The 22,759-nt window shown below is 37.0% G+C and overlaps 1 protein-coding gene across 3 annotated transcripts in view; it reads left to right on the top strand.

The window, feature by feature from the left end:
• The window catches only part of LOC116907280 (S phase cyclin A-associated protein in the endoplasmic reticulum-like), a 59,764-nt gene extending 37,706 nt beyond the window's left edge, over nt 1-22,058 (top strand). For all 3 annotated transcript variants that reach the window (XM_032910231.1, XM_032910232.1, XM_032910233.1), the window contains 3 exons: nt 9,735-9,835; nt 12,824-12,940; nt 21,791-22,058. In XM_032910231.1, the coding sequence (XP_032766122.1) occupies nt 9,735-9,835; nt 12,824-12,940; nt 21,791-21,956 (384 nt within the window). In that variant the 3' untranslated portion in view covers nt 21,957-22,058. The remainder of the gene's footprint in view (nt 1-9,734; nt 9,836-12,823; nt 12,941-21,790) is intronic.
• The last annotated feature ends 701 nt before the right edge of the window (nt 22,059-22,759 follow it).

Below are 22,759 nucleotides of genomic sequence, written 5' to 3'. Positions count from 1 at the left end.
CAAATAACAGAAAACAACAGTCACTATTCCTTAATATCTCTTAACATCAATGGACAAAATTCCCCAATAAAAAGACATAGACTAACAGACTGCATATGTAAAGAGGACCTAGCATTTTGGTGCATACAGGAAGCACACGTCCATAACAAAAATAATCACTAACTGCCTCAGAGTAAAAGGCTGGAAAAAATATTTTCCAAGCAAATAAGTGGTTCCAAGAAACAAGCTGGAGTAGTCATTCTAGTATCAAATAAAATTGACTTTCAACCAAAATTTATCAAAAAAGATAAGGAAGCACACTTGATAATCGTCAAAGGAAAAATGTACCAAGATGAACTCTCAAGTCTGAATATCTATGCTCCAAATGTACCCACATTCTTTTTTTTCCTTGAATTTTTTAAATTTACATTTCAAATGTTATTCCCTTTCCTTCTTTCCTGTCCATAAATCCCCTGTCTCATCCCCGTACTGACATTCCCTTATTCTTGGTGGTGGGGGGTGGGTGTCTAGTCTTGGTAGCACCAAGGGCTTCTCCTCCTATAGGGTGCACCCACATAAAAGAAACTTTACTGAGGCTCAAAGCACATATTGCACCTCACACAATAATAGTGGAAGATTTCAACACCTCATTCTTATCAATGGACAGATCATGGAAACAGAAACTAAACAAGAGAGAGAATACAGAGAATACAGAGAAGTTATGAATAAAAATGGTTTTAACAGGTATCTATAAATCATTTCATCCTAAAATAAAAGAATATACCTTTTTCTCAGCACCTCATTGTACTTTCTCCAAAAATGACCATGTAATTAATCAGTCATAAAACAGGCCTGCACAGATATAAGAATGTTGAAGTAGTCCCATGCTTCCTATCAGATCACCATGGACTAAGGCAAATCTTCAATAACAAAAATGACAGAAAGCCCATATATACATGGAAGTTGAACAATGCTCTACTCAATGATAACTTGGTCAAGGAAGAAATAAAGATAGAAATTAAAGACTTTTTAGAATTTGATGAAAATGAAGGCACAGCATATCCATACTTCTGGGATACAATGAAAGTATTGCTTAGAGGAAAACTCATACCTCTGAGTGCCTCCAAAAAGTAACTGGAGAGAGCATATACTAGCAGCTTGATAGCACAAATGAAAGCTCTAGAACAAAAAGAAGCAAATATACCCAAAGGAGTAGATGGCAGGAAATAATCAAACTCAGGGCTGAAGTCACTTAAAATTTTTAATGCTGTCACATGACTTCAAAATAGAAAGCAGTTCCTGTTGGTTAGACCACTCCACACTGTAAGAGTATAATTTAATAATCTCATCATTCCCTGCTTTATCTATGTTTAGAGTTGCCTTTTGGAGAAAACGCTGTTCAATATTTATCTGACAGAATAATTTCTGCTTCTTCATGTATTGTACTGCAATGAAGGAAAAGTTTTTCTGAAAAAGTTTTCTTATAGTAACTAAGAAAATTTGACATATTAATATAAGCTAAGTAGTTTGAAATAGAAAAGTCTTATTTACATGGCATTTATGAGTTTTCAACATGTACTAATATTTGTTATTATACTTGGTAATGTTCACAATAGTGGTCCTTTCTGGGAGAGTTTTTTGTATGTGAAATCTGTTCTGTTTCCTGAAAAATAGATAGACTTCCTTATTTGTGACTTTGGATAAAAGTAAATAACATTATTTAACTTTAATTTTTAGATAAGCAAGTTGGTGTAGAGGTCTGAGGATGTCTCCTCTTTCACCTAAACTTACTTAGGTGAAATATTTGTTATTTGGAAGACTATTTTGGGCAAAATAAATGCCTTAAATAATAGTTGTAGGTAAGCATTGGTGAATTTGAGTTTGAGTGTGCTGAGTGGTCTTTATTTTTACAAGCACTAGGTCTTTGGTGTGTTCAGTTTTTGTTACTGTAATAAAATATCTTAGGTAAGAAATGTTTATAGATAAAAAGGTCAATTTAGAATCTTTAATTCTAAAGATTTGGAATCAGTTCAATTCTGTTGTATAACCCTTTGTATCACATGTATGTGTCTCTAGTCATGGCAGCCGTGTGTGTGTGTGTGTGTGTGTGTGTGTGTGTGTGTGTGTGTGTGTGTGTGTGCTCTTATCTTAGAACTAGAGAGACTGGGATCCCATATCCTCTCAGGATATCCTATTTGGTTTAAAGACCTTCTACTTAGACTCATTTTTAAAGTTCAAGCACCTTTCCTACTGTCACTCTGGGGACCATTCATTATATGTTAGGGGCACACTTTAAATTGGCAACACCACAGTAGTGGGAATTTTGTATGAAAAATATCTGGGAAGATAACTTGCTGCTGAGTTTTAGAGTGGTTGGCAATTACAATAAAGTATTTCTGTATTATTACCTAGACAGTGGCAGCTTAATTTGCTCACAGAAGTGCTGGTAGTGATAAAATTATGGGAGAATGGTTTTCACTAGCAGATTTTCATTTCTTGTTTTTTTTTTTACTCCTCAGGAGTTTGATAAATATATTTATGTGTCATTCATTCTAGGTTGTTATATTGAAAATAAAGTAGAAATATTTGAAAGAAGAGAACAGCTATGAGATAGTTTCAGAAACTAAAATTATTTACTGTCATTTTGCTTTTTGCTGACTTCCTTTTTGAACTATGGTTTTGGTAATAGCATTTCTCAAAAGAGATAGTGCAAAGCAGTGCATCCTAAAACTCATGATTATCAACTGGGTGATGGTTGAGCAGGCCTTTAACCCCAGAACTGGGCAGGCAGTGGCAAGTGGATCTTTTAGAGTTGGAGGCCAGCCTGGTCTACAAATTGAATTCCAGGACAACCAGGGCTGTCTCAAAAAACAAAAACTGAAAATACCAAAAACCCTTCATGTTAATCTTGCTGAAACACCTCTCTAGAAAGTTCTCTTTTGGCACTGATTTCTTGTGATGGATGTTTCTACCTCTTTTTCATCAGCACTGACACCCACTGTGCTTATTCCTGTAGCTGAAGTGGAGGGCTAAATTGATGTTCTGGACTCAAGGGCCTGTGCACCAGTATTGTGTGTCTGGATGGCGTCAACCATCCTGCTTTCTGTGCCAGTAACTCAAATTAATTATGAACCAATCGAATCCGTCTCAGCCAATTGGTAAACTAATTGGTAATTTTAGCTGTATTTCTATATGTAGTTATCTGAATGCCCGTAACATTACTTTCAGAGCCACTTTTGTTCTGTTTCATCTTGCTTGACAAAATGGCCTTCATAGCTTCAGGGAGAAAGATGTGCATCAGTGACTGCGAGGCCGCTGGGCAGCTCCTCTCGTCTGTTTGTATTCGCTCATTTGCAAACATGACTCAGGTTACAGCTGCATGCTACCATTCTGATCATTTTTGATAACATTGAGCTAAACATTCCTTAAAATACGCTGTCTAACCATCAAATGTACTTTCTCTCTGCCAACTAGTATCAGAAATATTGCTGCTATGGTCTTGTCATGTACTTTTTTTTTCAAGCAAAAGGGAAATCAGTTGAAAATTCCCCAAATAAATCATGCAAAATTAAATCCTTCTCTGCCCCAATGTAGATAGTTTAAGTAGAATGAATTTAATTAGACAATTTGAGTTATATTAGTGGAATTGAAAGAAGGAAGCCAACTAACTCTTTTAATTTGTCCCTTTCCTGATTGTAGAAGACTCTTTCTCATTACCAGTAATTTGGCACCAGCACTACCTTTGAAAGGAAATAAACAATACTTCTCTGTTCGGAAGTCTTGTAAAGTAGAATATACTTTTTATATCTATTCAGGGTGGTACTTTTTTCATTTGTAAATAGCTGAACAAGTTTATTAATACTGGGTCTGATTTATGAAGTGTATCTCTATGTATACTTTTAAGATATTTGCTGTGGATTCTACAAAGTTAATCTAAACTTAGCTCTGGGGAAAAATCTTGCATTTTTAAATACCGCCTGAACTTATTGAAAAGTCTTTATAGTAAATGGAGACTGGTAATTTTAAAAAGATGTTTAAAAAACCTTTTTGTGTTCATGTATGTTTGTCTGCATGCATATTGTGCAGCATTTGCATGTCTGATGCTGATAAAGGCCAGAAAAGGGCCTTGGATTTCTTGGAACTGGAGTTACCAATGGCTGTGAGCTGTCGTGTGGGTGTTGGTAGCTGGATTCTAGTCCTCAGAAGAACAGTGATCACTCTGACCGGGTGAGCCAGCTCCAGCACTTTGTGACTGAATTTCCTATAGGGAGAAGGTTGTAGGATGGTAAATGAATATAAAATACAGTTCTTTGTCTTATGCATTTAAATGACAGCTTTGACTGGTGAAACAATATTTACATATTTAGTTATACTTTATCAGTTTCTTTATAGGGGGCTGGGGTATTGTTAGTGACCTGTGCTTTACATTCATTTCTTACACAAAGTAAAATTTGAGATGTAGATGCATAATGAACCCATTACAAAGATTACTTTTGTGAGGTATATAGAATATATTGTCAAAGTAGTGTAAGTGTGGGTTATCTAAAGAAGAAAACTAGGGCCTGGGGAGATGACTGAGAGAGTAAGTGGTGTGCAAACCCAAGGACTCGAGTTAACATTGCTGGCATCCATATAGGAAGTCAGGTTTGGTAGCATGTGTTTGTAATCCCAGTGCTGGGAAGCAGAGACAAGAGGGTCTCCAGTCCCTGCTGGCCGGCCCATGTAGCCAGTTAGTGATCTCCAGGCCCAGTGAGAGATCCTGCATCAAAATATAAGATGGGGAGAGGACATAGTGAGCAAGGCCATGTCTTAGTTACTGTTCTAGTGCTGTGATGAAACTCCATGACTAAGGCAACCTTAACATAAGTTATTTAATTGGGAACTTGCTTATATTTTCAAAGGGTGACTCTATCCATGACTGTCATGGCAAGGAACATGGCAGCAGATAGGCAGGCGTGGTGCTGTAGCAATGGCATAGAACTTACAGGAGATCTCCACAAAGAGGAGACAGAGAGTGAGACTTGGTCTAATATGTGCTTTTGAAGCTGCAAAACCCACTCCCACCTGCACTTCCTCCAAAGCCATACCTCCTAGTCCTTCCCAAACAGTCTTCCAGCTGGGAAAGAGACATTCAAATATATTAGCTGGGGGTTGGGGGCATTCTTATTCAAATCACCACACAGTGCTTTCTTTTTAAGCACGAGGGCCTGAATTTGAGTCCCTAGCACCTGGGCACAGCTAGGCATCTTTCTAAACCTAGTATTGGTAGGCAGCTCCTGGAAGGTTGCTGGTTAGTTATCCTGGCTGAAACAGTGAGCTTCTAGGTTAGCAAGATACTTAATTTGTGTTTATATGTATACATGTATTTGCATACCCACACATGCATGTGCACATACATACAGATAGACACGAAAGAAGAAACTTAAAGTGTAATAATGGTAATTATGAATGTGGTCAGACATAAGGGTATGTTCTTCCAAGCTAAATTGGTTTTAAAATGTTTCCTTCCTATTCAGTGAATTTAGTATTTCTCTTTGGAAGTACCAAGGGTCATTTTACCAAGTAGGACATGCAGTAGTAAGTTTTCTTGCTTCCCTTACCTCTGTCTTCTTGCTTAACCAAGAGACACTGCTAAGCTAAAGCTGAAGTTTCTTTGGTTACATCATCTTGCCTCCTGTCTCATTTGACTTTGTACCAAGCATGTAAGAAATGATGGTAACATTTTAAGCATTAACTACTTTAAAAAGATAACTGTTTTTTGAGCCAGGAGTTTCATTTTTATTTGATCGGTTCTCTCCTGTTTAAAAAATTTTTCAGGGGTTGGGGATTTAGCTCAGTGGTAGAGTGCTTGCCTAGCAAGTGCAAGGCCCTGGGTTCGGTCCTCAGCTGGGGGGGGAGGGTAGTTTTTTAATTGAAATACAGTTACATCACTTTCTCCCTCCTCTCCCTCCCTCCAGCCCCTCTTGTGATCCCCAGTCTTGAGTTGATAGCCCCCTTTTCTTTATCGTTGTTACTTGTGTGTGTATGTGTGTGAGTGTATATAGTTACCTATGTGTATGTATGTTTGGTGTGTGTGCGTGTATATGGTTTCAGGGCTGACCACTGCATTAGACAACCAATAAAGGGGCTCATTCTGGGGAGAGGATAACTCTCCTGCAGAAGTCTTTTGTTGTCTGTAGCTCTTTGTCCAGGGGTGGTGGGACTACTACTACATTAACATGTCCATTGTTACTGCCATTGTTCCAGTTAATACATCCATTTCTAGGAGAGACTGTTTGACAGCAGAATTCCTTTCTGCCTCCTCTTCTGCCATGTTCCTTCAGCCATAGATGCAGGAGCTATGTTATAGATGTATCTTTTGCTGTAAATAAAGGCTTTTTTGATGAGGCTTATATATTGATATAGTAATAAGATTCAGAACAGTGGTTCTCAAACTGGGAGTCGTGACCCCTTTGGAGCTCTTATATCAGATATCCTGCATCTCAGATAGTTATATTATAACTCATAAAGTAGCAAAATTACAGTTATGATGTAGCAATGAAGTCATTTTATTGTTAGGGGTTACCACCACAACATGAAGATCTGTATTAAAGGGTCGGAGCATTAGGAAGGTTGAGAACCATTTTTTTAGAGTATAACACTTTTAGGCTTACAGCAAAATTTAGAGGACAGTTCACAAGCGTATACTTCCTACTCTGCTAATCTATATGACACAGTAAATTATTTCTAATAATGATGTTTTTATGCTAATAGACAGAACTCTTAAAAATGAAAATTAAAAAAACAGAAACATTAAATTTTGATACATGAAACGGTTTCTTAACAGGGATAGATAACTGGTCATTTATCTACAGCTAGTGCATAAGACCCGGCTGATTTCCAAGATCACTAACCATATTTTAAAGTCCTCTATTATGAAGAGCTTCATTCGGGGTAAGGGGCATGACTCTCCTCAGACAGAATGTTTGTATTTGTTTTCTGCTCACTTATTCTTTTTGAAATTCTTCTGAGATATATACCAACAAAAGCATTTTCTACCAAATTTACTCATCTTCTTTGGTATGGTTCAGTGTTGTTTTGGATACTTTTAAGTACATCTCATGCAGAAACAACACTGGTCATGGAATAGCAACAACATTGCATTGTTTCTTGCCTCTTTACACATGTGTTATTTTTGAACCAGTGAGAAAGCCTCTGTTTCTTTGGGCAAGTGTAGCATAACTAATTAAATGTTCCTAGAATGTCATCAGTGGTAAGGAGTGCTTGCTGTACAGAGACACTATGCATTTTTAAATTGTTTGTTTTTGTTTTTGTTATTAACACATCACTTGGGCTATCTCTTTCCCAGAATTGTACTTATTCTCTGCCTCCTTGTTTACAAAGTCTTTTAAAAATGAGAATTGTGATTTTTCCAAGGGTTTAGATTTTAGGATTTCAACATTTGGGATTTTAATTCCTCAGGAATGTGATATTCAGGATTGCATCTTTCAGAAGTAGGATCAGTGTTAAGAATTGACATCTTAAGAATATTTATTAATTCTTCCTTGTTCACAAATATAGAACAGCTCTTCTTTTCATTCTGTTATTTTCCTCATAGGTCTTTATGATTTTATTAGATTTGTATCTATAAATATAGTTTTTGGATCTAACTATAGATGGTATTATTTATTTATGTATACCTGTATTTGTTGTGAATGCATTTAAGTTATATTCTTATGTTTTGCTACTTATAATGAAATGATTATTTTAGATAAGCTAATTAATAGTCATCACCTTATTTCTTTAGTGTGTGTATAGTAATAGCACCAAAATCTATTTATTTTTTAGTGTATAATGCAATACTTTTAGCAATAGTCCTTATGCTTTACAGTAGACCCCCCACCACACACACACACACCTATAGTCTACTCATTTCTGCTTCTTGTCCATGCTAACCTTAATTTTGTTTCTGTGCATTGTGCTAGTTTTCCCAATACACTGCTTTCTCCTTTTCATTTAGCTTATTTTGCTTAGCATAATGTCTTTTAGGTTATTCCATGTTGGTGTGAATTTAGTGTTTTTTAGTGGTTAGAACTTGCAGTATATACTTATGAAGACTTTTACTTTCATATAATATTATTCTAGCTTATAGTGAGTCCTTATAATAACAATTATTTTAATTCTTCCTCATACACCACTTTGTTTTAATACATGATAGCACGTGGGAAGAGGCTGGAGAGACGGCTCAGTGATTAAGAGTACTGGCTGCTCTTCCAGAGGACCCATAGTAGCTAATAAAATTGTCCTGTAATTCTAGTTCAGGCATTCCAATGTCCTCTTTGGGTCTATGTGACTGATCACACCTGTGATGCACAGACATGCATGCAGGTAAAACACACATCCAACATAATAAATAAAAAAAATCTTTTGAAAAGAATATACAAGTATACTTAATAGAATACAATGTTGATTTTTTTAATTTAAAAATCAACAACCCTGTTAACTGCTAAATCTATTTAAGAATAAGAATTTCCTTTTGCTTTTAATTCTTTGAGATATTGTATCTTTCTTTATGTTCAGCTGTGCCTTTGACTAATACTACTTTCTTTGTAAAGACGTGTGTGTGTGTGTGTGTGTGTGTGTGTGTGTGTGTGTGTGTGTTTTAAAATTTCTGACAGCAGGGCTATTTAAATCAAATTTCCCATAAAGATAGAATGTATAATTAAGGCCAGTTCTCCCACTGAAGACAGTCTAGCTGAATTGTAGTAAATTTTCAGAAAGCTTTAGAGTAGTGAAAGAGTCTTATGAACTAAGCAGTTATAGGGGGCTTGACCCAGAAAATACATAACTGTAGATGGAGAAGCTCAGGAGATCATTTCAGAATAATTTATTTGTTAAGGAAGATATTGTGATAGAAATTAGAAATAAAAATGTGAATAATAAAAAATAATATGTATGGGATAGAGACAGAGTTATATGGAATGGGAACTTTGTAGAATTAAAGCCCAGGGCTGGTCAGTTGGCTCAGAAGGTATTGGTTCTTGCTGCCCAAGCCTGGCAACCCAAGGTTGATTTCCTGGAACTCATGTAAAGGGGGAGGTAGAAGGACAGAAGGAAAGTTCCTCAATTCAATAACGGGTATATGTGAGAATCCAAACAAAAATTGTATTTAATGGTTGTAAAGCTGAAAGCTTTTCTCTCTAAGGAATCATAAAGTTATGACTCTTTTTGTCACTTATACTCAGTGTTACACTAGAGACAATGGTTACTGGGAGAGAGGCTGTGGTGGCGCTCAGGAGGGTACACCAAGGAACTTTCAGATTGGTATTTTTTTTTTTTTTCACGTGTGATCCTTGTAAGGTCTTTTCAGTGACTTATATACTTGTGTGTTTGGTGTTGGTCAGGTGATTTTTTTCCTTTTAACAATTTACACGTATTATTTATGTACTTTTCTATATAGAACCTGCACAATAAAAGAATTGCTAGTTAAAATGATTGCTAGTTAATAAGACCTTGAGATGTATTAGTGTCATTTCTTGATCTTTACGCTCTAGATTTAAATTACGTTACATTATCTTACTAACAGAATGAGAAACAAGCAACAATTCCAAAAGAACAAAAGATTATATCAGTAGACTATGTCTTCTTTATGAATGCAAATGTAAAAATTATTAATGTGAAAGCCCTTTGCTTTGATAATTTTTCCTAAAGCTCTTTTTTCCCTCACAGAATTTATTTTCACAGAATAGTAGTTAATGTTTTGTTATTTAAATTAGGAGGTGCTAATGATGCTGGATTACTATGTGAGAGATTTTAAAGCATTGATTGACTGGATTCAACTTCAGGAAAAGTTAGAGAAGACAGATGCTCAAAGCAGGTAACGAACTCTGGTATTTATATTTGTAGTAACCCTAGTTTCAGTAGCAAACTTTGAAATTGACAGTGGATAGTGAATTTCGTTGATTTGAAACCTGTAACAGTCTAATATTTCTCATTTGGTTCAGTAACAAATATTTATTATTAATGCCCCTGCCAGTGCAAGTCATATTATTTAGTACAGAAATTATTGGTACATAAGATGCATGGATTTTGTTAACTAATAGTATAACAAAATGGGACTTATACATAATGCTGTATATGGATGATACGGTTTTTGGAGGGTGGAACATTGGCCTTGAAGACAAAGACAACAGATCAAACAGTCATGCAAGTTTAGGGAATACTAATGTAAGCACAGACTCTGGGAAGGTATAATATATTTTCTTATATGGTAGGCAGTGAGGAAATTGATTGCTTTTTAGTTTCTCTAGATACTTTTACTTGCACTAGAATACCACATCAAGATTTCATTTTGTTATAATTTTAGAAATCTAGAAAGCCTAATTATATGCTAATTTTTATATTGCAGTAAACTAGTATTCTCTTCATATCACTTCAGGTTATTGCATTTCATGTTATAGACTTTAAGCACATGAGAATACTTGAGACTCATTTATTCTTTGAGTCAAATTAGAAAATGTACATTATGAGAAGTCATTCATGTTCATTCTAACTATACACATTTCTTAAAAATTACTGGTGACAAGGTAGGTAATACAAAGAGAGAAATGTGTATCAAAACTCTTACTGTTTATAACCGGTTCAAAATTGCTGTGATACTGTTTATTCTAGCATTCAGCAGGTTTCTTAGCCTATTGCATTAAATTTCTAGTTGAATAGGACAGAATATGAGTTATATTCAAGTCCAAATATTTTGTCTATCTCTGTGTGTGTGTGTGTGTGTGTGTGTGTGTGTGTGTGTGTGTGTGTGTTATTTGGGTGCACACAAGTATTTGTGCATATGCATTTCTGTGTGTATATAGAAGCTAGAAGTTGGTACTGGGTGTCTTACTTTATCACTTTCTACTGTATTTTTTGAGAAAGGTCTCTCCTTGAACCTGGAGTTTATCAGGCTTAGCCAGAGTGCTTGCCAGGAAGCACCAGAGACCGTCCACATCTGTTCCCTCTGCTTTGGGATTATGGATGCACACCACTACACTGGGTTTTTCCAGGGATACTGTGATCCAGACTCAGGTCTCCATGCTTGCATGGCAGGCACTTTACCCACTGAGTCATTTTCTCAGCGCTCAGTGCATCTCTTGGTTTTTAGACAGGGTTTCTCCATGTAACAGCCCTTGTTGTCCTGGAACTTGCTTTGTAGACCATACTGGTCTCAAATTAGATCCGCTTGTTTTGTCTCTCCAGTGCTGAGATTAAAGGTGTGCATCACCATGCCAAGGACACACATTAGCATTTGCATTAACGAGTTACCATCATGTCTTCTCTTTGCCTCACAAGGCAGCTCCAACAGATGGAAAACAACCTCAAATTTCCTGTTGATGGCATTAGTCTTTATTAGCATATTCTTCAAGTCATGCTTGACTTGGGGTTTAAAGATTAGGATTGAATATATACATATATATGTATATATTAAAACACTGATAAACTTTATATAGCTGTATTTTAAATAAAGACTTTGAGATAAAATTAGAAACCACCAAAGAATATTTTGACTTACTGGATTTAACAAGAATAACCCTGTATGTAAATTTAAAATGTAAAACATTTCCATAACAGCACTAATAATGCATCTATAACCACATGTAATCATAATCATGATAGTAGCAGCAATATACTTTCTTAAATCATTTGGAAAATGACACAAATTTTAATAGAAACAGTGAGCCAAGGATACCAATATGTAAACTCCCAAAGAAAAAAATTCAAATGGCAATAACATGTTATTCTTATTAGATATACTAATAAAATTACACAATTAAAAAAAAGCCAAAGACTGTGTCACCATTTTGCTGATTTTTTTTAAAAAATAAAAGATAACAAGTGTTGGCGAAGTTGATTGGAAATGAGCATTCTTCATCTGGTAGGGCCATAACTTCTTTCAGAAAGGTGACTTGCTTATAACTTACTCAAATCTTTGGGTTTTTGAATACTATTTTATCTGAAAAATTTTTTCTATTAGTAATCAGATTTATATGGCTTTGTTTTTGTTCTTGTGTTTTTAGTTAGGGGTTCAAATATCTAATGACTACATTATATGGAAAGTAAACTATAGAGAGACTGGCTGGAATGATAGGATTTGAATTTAGGATGTTCCTTAAAAGTTATTTCCGTGGGATATGTATCCTGTCAGCTGATTATGGGGCAGAAAATAAAAAGGCAGAGAAGGTCATTTAATCCATGTAGCTTCTCCAGTAAAGAGTAATGGCATCTTTGTGTTTCTACGCTATGGTGATTAAGAGGTAGGGAAGGAAATTTCATGTATTCTTCTGTGCTCTTCTTTTAACCCTCATTATTTCATTTGTTTTGATTTTTTTCCATAACCTAGTTATTTGGAAAATCAGACAAATTAACCTGAATTAGTAGTATTGTTTTAATTTACTTTTCTGAGCATATGGAGAAGCTTGTAGATTGTAACAGGTTTATCTCAGTTGGGTATGGTGGTGCACACTTTTAATTTCAGGTAGAGGCAGGAGGATCTCTTGAGTTCTAGGCTAGCCTGATCTACATAACAAGTTCCTGACTAGTCAGACCTACATAATGTACCCTGTCGCAAACAAATGTGTCTCATGTCTTTTGTAACCCCATGATCTTTTTGAGGGAAGTTAGTGGCTGTTGTTCTTTGTGTGGAAAATCCTGTACCATAAACCATCAAAGAGCGCTTACTTGTTAGTGTGGTACCTTTTTGGTTAGCAAGATTGCAGGCAGAAGTTAGAAGTTGACCATGTTTTTACTCTTAACAATCAAAAGCAAAGATTAGTTTGTTTCTCCTTTTTTTGTTAAAGTCATCTATGTTCTAAATTGTCAGACCAACCTCACTGGCGTGGGAAGTAAAGAAGATGTCTCCAGGACGTCATGTGATCCAAAGCCCATCAGCAGATAGAATGAATGTAACATCAACTGCAAGAAGAAGCTTAAACTTTGGGTGAGATGAAAATACTCATAGTATTATAAACCCAGGATTTAAAGAGAAAAATATTCATAGATATCAACCCCATATGTGAAAAACAATCTATCATTTCCAGGAAGTACTCACCAATTTCTGCTTAGAACTCAGCATACACACGCACAAACACAAACATAAACACAAAGGAATAATTGACTACGTGTGCTCAGCTTTAAATAGAACATCTGTATCAATGTCCTCCACCCTCAAGGCTCAGGAACTATCACAGAAGAGGGGGCAGTAAAGAATCTAAGAGGATTGGGAGGAGTGCTGTAAAATTCTTTTCTTTAAGACACGACAGGGCTATTGCATTCATGAATATATAGCTGTTGTGGTTACCTACTCAAGACCTGAATAAGATCAGGCCAACCAAATTCCAGCGTGGAATTTTTCTTTAATTTAATTGCATTTTTTTCTGAATTATTATTTTGTTATTTATTTAGTTGAGAATTTCATGCAATAAATTTTACTAAAATTCTTTCACTTCCCTCAGTTTTTCCTAGATTCTCCCTCCCCCACCCATATAGCTTCTTAAAACCAACACAGAAAAATCACACACAAATACACACCTACAACATGGGAGTCAATTTATATTGGCCAACTACACCTAACACTAAGTCCTGCCCTGCAGTGTAGTTAATATACCTAGTAACACCGCACTAAAGGAGAACTATTTTCCCTCTCTCAGAAGCTATCAATTACAAATAATTTCTTGACTAGAGGTGGTACTTTGTGCTCACTTCTCTTACGTCATGTTGGGATTTTGTCTGGCTTGAACTTGTACAAATCTTAGCACATTGTCACAGTCTATGAGTTTATATGTGCATCAGTACTGTTGTGTTAGAAAATGCTGTTTCCTTGAAGTTACCTGATACCTCAGGCTCTTAAAACTGTCTACCTCCTTTTCTGCATAGATGTCTGAGCTTTGAGGGCAGGGGTTGGTGAAGCCATCCTATTTAGGGTAGATGGCATCCAAGTCACTTTGCACATTGTTTAGAAGTCTCTATATTACTTACCATCTCCTACAAGAAGCAGCTTCTCCGATGAGGGTTGAATATGCACTGACCTGAGTGTATCTGTGTGTCATTAGGAGTCACCTTACTGTGTTCATTGGTTACCCTCCCCAAGGTGAGTAGAAAACCATTTTGCTGAAGATACTACATGTTTATGCCCCTGAACATAGGGAAATAAAGCTGGTGCCCAATGGGAAACTTTACCTCAATGACTAGCATTCATAGTGCTAGGACTATATGTGCTGCCAAAACTTGAAAGCAATCTTCTCAACCTTCCTAATGCTAGAATCATTTATAGTTCTTCATGTTGTGGTAATCCCAAACATAAAATTATTTTTATTGTTACTTCATAACTAGTTTTGCTACACTTATGAATCATAATGTAAATATCTGTTCTGTTTTCTGATAGTCTGAGCTATCCCTGTGAAAGGGATATTCAACTCCTACAGGAGTTACAACCTACAGGTTGAGAGACAACTGCTGTTGCTCTAGACTGTATCATAGACAACAGTTGTTAACTCAGAGCGTCTCAGATAGTGTTTCTTTGAAGTTGTTGAGGCTTGCTCTGATAGAGCAGACTTGCTTTTGAGTCTTCCTGATAAAGTTTTAAAAAATTTCAGTTAGAGTATTGTTCAATTCAAGACTGTCTGTGTAGTTCTTTTATATGTTTATTTCTTCTTACTGATATTCTTTACATGGGTTATGCTTTAAAAAAAATTAGATTCATTCTCTCATATATTACATCCCGACTGCAATTTTCCTTCGCCCCCTCTTCTCCTCCTACTCTTCTCAGCAACACCTCACCTACCGCATCCATTCCTCAGCCATCTCTTTTTAGAAAAGAGCAGGCCTCTCATGGATATCAACCAAACATGGCATATCAAGTTGCAATAAGACTAAGCACTTCCCCTCATATTAAGGCTGATCTGGGAAACCCAGTTTGAGGAAACAGATCCCAAAAGCAGACAGGAGTCAGAAACAGCCCTTGCTACCATTGTTAGGAGACCAAGTTACACAACTGTAATATATGCATAGGGCCTAGATCAGACCCATGCAGGCTCCTTGGTTGCCAGTTCAGTTTTTGTGAGCCCCTATGAGTCTAGGTTTTTGATTCTGTAGGGTTTTTTTTTTTGTGGAGTCCTAAACATTTCTGCCTCCTACATTTCTTCTTCCCTCTCTGTATAATTCACTAAGTTCTTCCTAATGTTTAACTGTGGGTCTCTAGATCTGTTTCCATCACTTGCTGAATGGAACCACTCTGATTGTGATCATGCCAGGCTCCTGACTATGAGTATAGCAGAATGTCATTAGGCATCACTTCTTGAGCATATACCCAAAAGATATGCTCCAACATACAACAGAGTCACATGCTCCACTATGTTCATAGCAGCCTTATTTATAATAGCCAGAAGCTGGAAAGAACCCAGATGTCCCTCAACAGAGGAATGGATATAGAAAATGTTGTACATCTACACAATGGAGTACTACTCAGCTATCAAAAACAATGACTTCATGAAATTCATAGGTAAATGGAATGAACTAGAAAATATCATCCTGAGTGAGGTAACCCAATCACAGAAACACACACATGGTATGCACTCATTGATAAGTGGATATTAGACCAAATGCTTGAATTACCCAAGATGCAATCCACAGACCACAGAAAGCTCAAGAAGAAGGATGACCAAAGTGCAGATGCTTCAGTCCTTCTTAAAAGGGGGGGCAAAAATCCCCTCATAGGAGGGGATATTGAGGCAAAGTTTGGAGTAGAGATAGAAGGAACAGCCATTTAGAGCTTGCCCCACAGGTGGCCCATATTTATACAGCCACCAAAATTAGATAAGATTGATGAATCTAAGAAGTACATGCTGACAGGAACCGGATATAGATCTCTCCTGAGAGACACAGCCAGAGCATGTCAAATACAGAGGTGAATGCTAGCAGCAAACCATTGAACTGAGAACAGGACCCTCGTTGGAGGAATTAGAGAAAGAATTGAAAGAGCTGAAGAGTCTTGCAACCCCATAAGAACAACAATGCCAACCAACCAGAGCTTCCAGTGAATAAACCACTACTCAAAGACTATACATGGACTGACCCATGGCTCCAGCTACATATGTAGCAGAGGATGGCCTTGTTGGGAACCAATGGAAAGAGAAGCCCTTGGTCCTGCCAAGGTTGGACCCCCATTTTAGGGGAAATTTGTGAGTGGGACGAGAAGGATGGGGTGGATGGGAAGGGGAACACCATTATAGAAGAAGGGAAGGGGAATGCGATAGGGGGCTTAACATTTGAAATGTAAATTAAAAATATCCAATAAAAATTAGAATTCTGGGGTTGGGGATTTAGCTCAGTGATAGAGCGCTTGCCTAGCAAGCTCAAGGCCCTGGGTTCGGTCCCCAGCTCCGAAAAAGAAAAAAAAAAATAGAATTCTCCGTTTAGGTCTATACTTCATTTTTTAATTGGATTATTTGATTTGTTAATGTATAGTTTCTTTTATTTATTTATTTATTTTTATTTTTTTATTAACTTGAGTATTTCTTATTTACATTTCGAGTGTTATTCCCTTTCCCAGTTTACGGGCCAACATCCCCCTGACCCCTCCCCTTCCCCTTCCTTATGGGTGTTCCCCACCCCATCCTCCCCCCATTGCTACTCTCCCCCCAACAATCACGTTCACTGGGGGTTCAGTCTTAGCAGGACCAAGGGCTTCCCCTTCCACTGATGATCTTACTAGGATATTCACTGCTACCTATGAGGTCAGAGTCCAGGGTCAGTCCATGTATAGTCTTTAGGTAGTGGCTTAGTCCCTGGAAGCTCTGGTTGCTTGGCATTGTTGTTCATATGGGGTCTCAAGCCCCTTCAAGCTCTTACAGTTCTTTCTCTGATTCCTTCAACGGGGTTCCTGTTCTCAGTTCAATGGTTTGCTGCTGGCATTCGCCTCTGTATTTGCTGTATTCTGGCTGTGTCTCTCAGGAGAGATCTGCATCCAGTTCCTGTCGGCCTGCACTTCTTTGCTTCATCCATATTGTCTAATTGGGTGGCTGTTTATGTATGGGCCACATGTGGGGCAGGCGCTGAATGGGTGTTCCTTCTGTCTCTGTTTTAATCTTTGCCTCTCTATTCCCTGCCAAGGGTATTCTTGTTCCCCTTTTAAAGAAGTACTGAAGCATCCACATTTTGGTCATCCATCTTGAGTTTCATGTGTTCTATGCATCTAGGGTAATTCAAGCATTTGGGCTAATAGCCACTTATCAATGAGTGCATACCATGTGTGTTTTTCTGTGATTGGGTTACCTCACACAGGATGATATTTCCCAGTTCCAAACATTTGCCTACGAATTTCATAAAGTCACTGTTTTTGATAGCTGAGTAATATTCCATTGTGTAGATGTACCACATTTTCTGTATCCATTCCTCTGTTGAAGGGCATCTGGGTTCTTTCCAGCTTCTGGCTATTATAAATAAGGCTGCTATGAACATAGTGGAGCATGTGTCTTTTTATATGTTGGGGCATCTTTGGTATATGCCCAAGAGAGGTATAGCTGGGTCCTCAGGTAGTTCAATGTCCAATTTTCTGAGGAACCTCCAGACTGATTTCCAGAATGGTTGTACCAGTCTGCAATCCCACCAACAATGGAGGAGTGTTCCTCTTTCTCCACATCCTCACCAGCATTTGCTATCACCTGAGTTTTTGATCTTACCCATTCTCACTGGTGTGAGGTAAAATCTCAGGGTTGTTTTGATTTGCATAATGTATAGTTTCTTAAGTTCTTTATATATTTTGGAAATTTGCCCTCTGTCAGATGAGGTTGGTGAAGATTTTTTCCCATTCTATGGACTGCTGTAGATTGCTTTTGGTAATATGGCCATTTTTGCTAATTGTTAATCTTACTGGTCAATGAGCATGGGAGATCTTTCCATCTTCTGAGGTCTTCAATTTCTTTCTTCAAAGTTCTTGTCATAAAGGTCTTCAGTTGCTTGGTTAGAGTTATCCCAAGATACTTTTTATGACTTTTGTGAAAGGTATTGCTTCTCTGAGTTTTTTTTTCTCTCAGCCCATCTATTGTTTGTATATATGAGGACTACTGGGTTGTTTTGGACTTTATCTTATATATTACTACTTCACTGAAGGTGTATAGCTGTAGGAGTTCACTGGTAGAATATTTGGGCTTACTTATGTATACTATCATATGTCATCTGGAAATAGCAATCTTGACTTCTTGTTTTCCAATTTGTATACTCTTGATTGCTTTCAATTGTCTTATTGCTTCATATAGAACCTAAAATACTATATTAATAGATATAGAGTGGACAGTTGATCTTGTGTCTGATTTTAGCGGAATTGCTATGAGTTTCTCCTTTAATTTGATGTTGGCGATTAGCTTGCTGTAAGTTGCTTTCATTATGTTTAGGTTTTTCCCATACTTCTATCATGAAGGAATGTTGTATTATGTTAAAGCCTTTTCCAATATTTAATCAGATAATTATGTATGGAAAAATCATCAGATCTTACTACAAAAAGCCTACACTCAACAAAACTGGAAAATCTGGATGAAATGGACAATTTTCTAGATAGATAACACATACCAAAGTTAAATCAGGATCAGAGAAACCATCTAAAGAGTCACATAACTCCCAAAATATAGAAGCAGTTATTAAAAGTCTCCCAACCAAAAAAAGCCCATGACCAGATCGGTTTAATGCAGAATTCTATCAGACCTTCGTAGAGAACATAATAACAGTATTGTCCAAACTATTCCACAAAATAGAAAAAGATGGAACACTACCCAATTCTTTCTATGAAGCCACAATTATGCTTATACCTAAACCACACAAAAACCCAACAAAGAAAAAACTTCAGACCAATTTCCCTTACTAATATCGACACAAACATACTCAATAAAATTCTCTCAAACCGAATCCAAGAACACATAAAAACAATCATCTATCATGATCAAGTAGGCTTCATCCCAGGTATCCAGGGATGGCTCAAAATATGGAAATCCATCAACGTAATCCACTATATAAACAAACTCAAAGAAAAAAAAATGATCATCTCATTAAATGCTGAGAAAGCATTTGACAAAATTCAACACCCCTTCTTGTTAAAAGTCTTAGAAAGATCAGGAATTCAAGGCCCATACCTAAACTTAGTAAAAGCAATATACAGCAAACCAGTAGCTAACATCAAACTAAATGGAGAGAAATTTGAAGCAATTACACTAAAATCAGGGACTAGACAAGGCTACCCAGTCTCTCCCTACTTATTCAATATAGTACTCGAAGTCCTAGCCATAGCAATCAGACAATGAAAGGAGGTCAAAGGGATACAAATTGTCAGGGAAGAAATCAAAATATCATTATTTGCAGATGATATGATGGTATAGTTAAGTGACCCCAAAAAGTCCATTAGAGAACTCATAAACCTGATTACTTCAGCAAAGTGGCTGGATATAAAATTAACTCAAATAAATCAGTAGCCTTTCTTTACTCAAAGGATAAACAGGCTGAGAAAGAAATTAAGGAAACAACACTCTTCACAGTAGTCACAAATAATATAAAATACCTTGGTGTGACTCTAACCAAGCAAGTGAAAGAACTGTATGACAAGAACTTCAAGTCTCTGAAGAAAGAAATCAAAGAAGATCTCAGAAGATGGAAAGATCTCTCATGCTCATGGATTGTCAGGATTAATGTTGTAAAGATGGCCATCGTACCAAAAGCAATCTACAGAATCAAACCAATCTCCATCAAAATTCCAACACAATTCTTCATACAGTTAGAAAGAACAATTTGCAAATTCAGTTGGTATAACAAAAAACCCAGGATAGTGAAAACTCTTCTCAATAATGAAAGAACTTTTGAGGTAATCACCATCCCTGACCTCAAGCTGTGTTACAGACTGTATGGTATTGGTATAGAGACAAGCATGTAGATCAATGGAATAGAATTGAAGACCCAGAGATGAACCCACATACCTATGGTCACTTGATCTTTGACAAAGGATGTAAAGACATTAAGTGGAAAAAAGATAACATTAAAAGATAGCATTTTCAACAAATGGTTCTGGTTCAACTGGAGGTCAGGATGTAGAAGAGTGCATGGTTCAGTCCATGTATAGTCTTTGGGTAGTGGCTTAGTCCCTGGAAGCTCTGGTTGCTTGGCATTGTTGTTCATATGGGGTCTCAAGCCCATTCAAGGTCTTCCAGTCCTTTCTCTGATTCCTTCAACAGGAGTCCAGTTCTCAGTTCAGTCGTTTGCTGCTGGCATTGCCTATGTATTTGCTGTATTCTGGCTGTGTCTCTCAGGAGATATCTACATCCGGTTCCTGTCAGCCTGCACTTCTTTGCTTCATCCATCTTACCTAATTGGGTGGCTGTATATGTATGGGCCACATGTGGGGCAGGCTCTGAATGGGTGTTCCTTCTGCCTCTTTTCTTAACTTTGCCTCCCTATTCCCTGCCAAGGGTATTCTTGTTCCCCTTTTAAAGAAGGAGTGAAGCATCCGCATTTTGGTCATCCTTCTTGAGTTTCATGTGTTCTGTGCATCTAGGGTAATTCAAGCATTTGGGCTAATATCCACTTATCAATGAGTGCATACCATGTGTGTTTTTCTGTGATTGGGTTACCTCACACAGGATGATATTTTCCAGTTCCCTCAATTTGCCTATGAATTTCATAAAGTCATTGTTTTTGATAGCTGAGACAAGGAGCCGTAGATACAAGCATCTTCCATTGCCATTTTAATGCTGTTTCAAAATCATCGTATTTGTTATTCCTGTGTAGAAACTGCCTCATAGACATACCCAGAGGGTTTTCATGTTGACTGTATTCATGACAGTGTCTATGTGGATAACGTTCCCACAGTGTTCTCGGTGTGATCCTATTCATTATTGTTGTAAAATGTATTGCTTCTTTTTACTTTCTGATGTAGTTCATAGCCGGCCTTTAGTATCCATATCTCATTCTGCTTGGGTTGTGCTTACTAATGGAAATGTGAGTTATAAAGTTTGAATTTCGTTTATTATTTTAATTCAAAATTTTAATAGGAAGTAAACCATTGAATACGTATACAGCAGGAAAAATTGGGAGTGTTTGTTTAAAGCCATTGATTAAGGGAACAGAAAATGTGGGAAGGAAAGTAGATCTTGTCTCTTTACCTGTAATAAGTTTTCTTTGCATATTATACCACAGAAAAGGAGGTCAAAAGCTACCCTAACCCCTCCCAGCCAGCCGAACTGTTTCCATGTCAGTGCACTAACATTCAGGACCTAATTTGGTTGCAAAGGGGGTGGGTGGATATGTTTGGACCACAGAAGGAGAAGAAGGATGTCACTGTCAGGTTGTTTTAACCCAAGTAAAACCTGAGCCTTTTAGTAGTCTCACAGCCATGCTGTCTCCTCAGACCTGAGCAGTCTGTAATGCTCACCAATGCATTTGCTTTCATTGTGTCATAATTCTTTAGTTGATTCCAGGCTAAGCTGACAGTGGAGTTTTGATAAATGTGAACTATTAAAGTGACTGTAGAAGGAGTGGATAGGATAACTATGCAGATTTGAGGAAATTAGTATTACTTAATTTTCTAGGAGCCAAAATGGAATATTGCCAACGAAGCATCACATGTGTAGTTTATAAAAGGAATGTACACAGAGAAGAAGGAACCATTTTAGTAGTGCCTGTGTCGAGTGATGTGCACTGTTTCTTATAAAAACTAGTAATGGCAAGAAAGATTTAGTATTTACATATAATGTTATATTTTCACAGCAATTACTTTGATATTTAATTTATTACATGTGTTTTTCTTTCTCAATAGGAATTTACCTGGTGCAGTAACTGCCCCATGTCTGGCTCCCACAGGTGTCAGTTGGGCTGACAAGGTAAAGGCGCATCACACTGGTTCTTCCACTTCTGAGGTAACGCCTGCTCAGCCCTGTGCACCAATGGCAGTGCAAAAGACTTCCCGGAAAAATGGCAAGTGATTTTTGAGTTACACTTTTTAAGTTTTTTACTTATTCATGTTTTAGCTGCCTGTAGTTAGAAAGGAATGTTGTGCATTTTAAAACTTGGGCCTTCTGAGTAATAGGGGCACACCTTAATCCCAGCAGAGGGGAGGCAGAGGCAGGCAGATCTCTGTGAGTTTGCAGCCAGCCTGATCTACAGAGTGAGTCCCAGGATAGCCAGGGCTACATGGAGAAATCCTGTCTTGAAAACCAAACCAACCAACCAAATAACCCCAAACTTGCCCTCATTTTATGTCATATTGATCTCTACTAGTTAAAACCATAAAATTTCGGCTTACAATGTAATAACTCATTGGTAGAGTGCTTCACTAGCATATGGGATATCCTGAGTTGACTCCTAGATATTTCTTTTTTGGTATTCTGGATGTATTTCATTTTATTTTTCTATTTTGATCTTAGTCATTTTGGCTCATTTTAAACAGTAACCCTTCCTTTTACCTAATGTATTGCCCTAATTTTTTTTTTTTTGTACAAGTACACTTATTGCAAATTAGTAGTAGGCCAGAATTCTGTAGTATTCTCTTTTTTGTTGCTATAGCATAATATCAGGACATGTGCTTTTAAAAGAAAAGTTTATTTAATCTATAGTTTCAGAGGAGAAAAATAAAATCCAAGATTAGTTGACCCCATCAATTCAATATCTAGATGCTACAAATAAAATTTTATGATCATCAAAATTCTGAAAAAGAGAATTAACTCATACTCTAGAGATTATGGCTAAGTAAATAAATTACTCATTAAAACAGAGAACAGATTTCTAT

This window comes from Rattus rattus, chromosome 8 (genome assembly GCF_011064425.1).
Source record: "Rattus rattus isolate New Zealand chromosome 8, Rrattus_CSIRO_v1, whole genome shotgun sequence".
Classification (NCBI taxonomy): Eukaryota; Metazoa; Chordata; class Mammalia; order Rodentia; family Muridae; genus Rattus; species Rattus rattus.
This window is presented reverse-complemented; position numbering and strand designations above follow the sequence as displayed.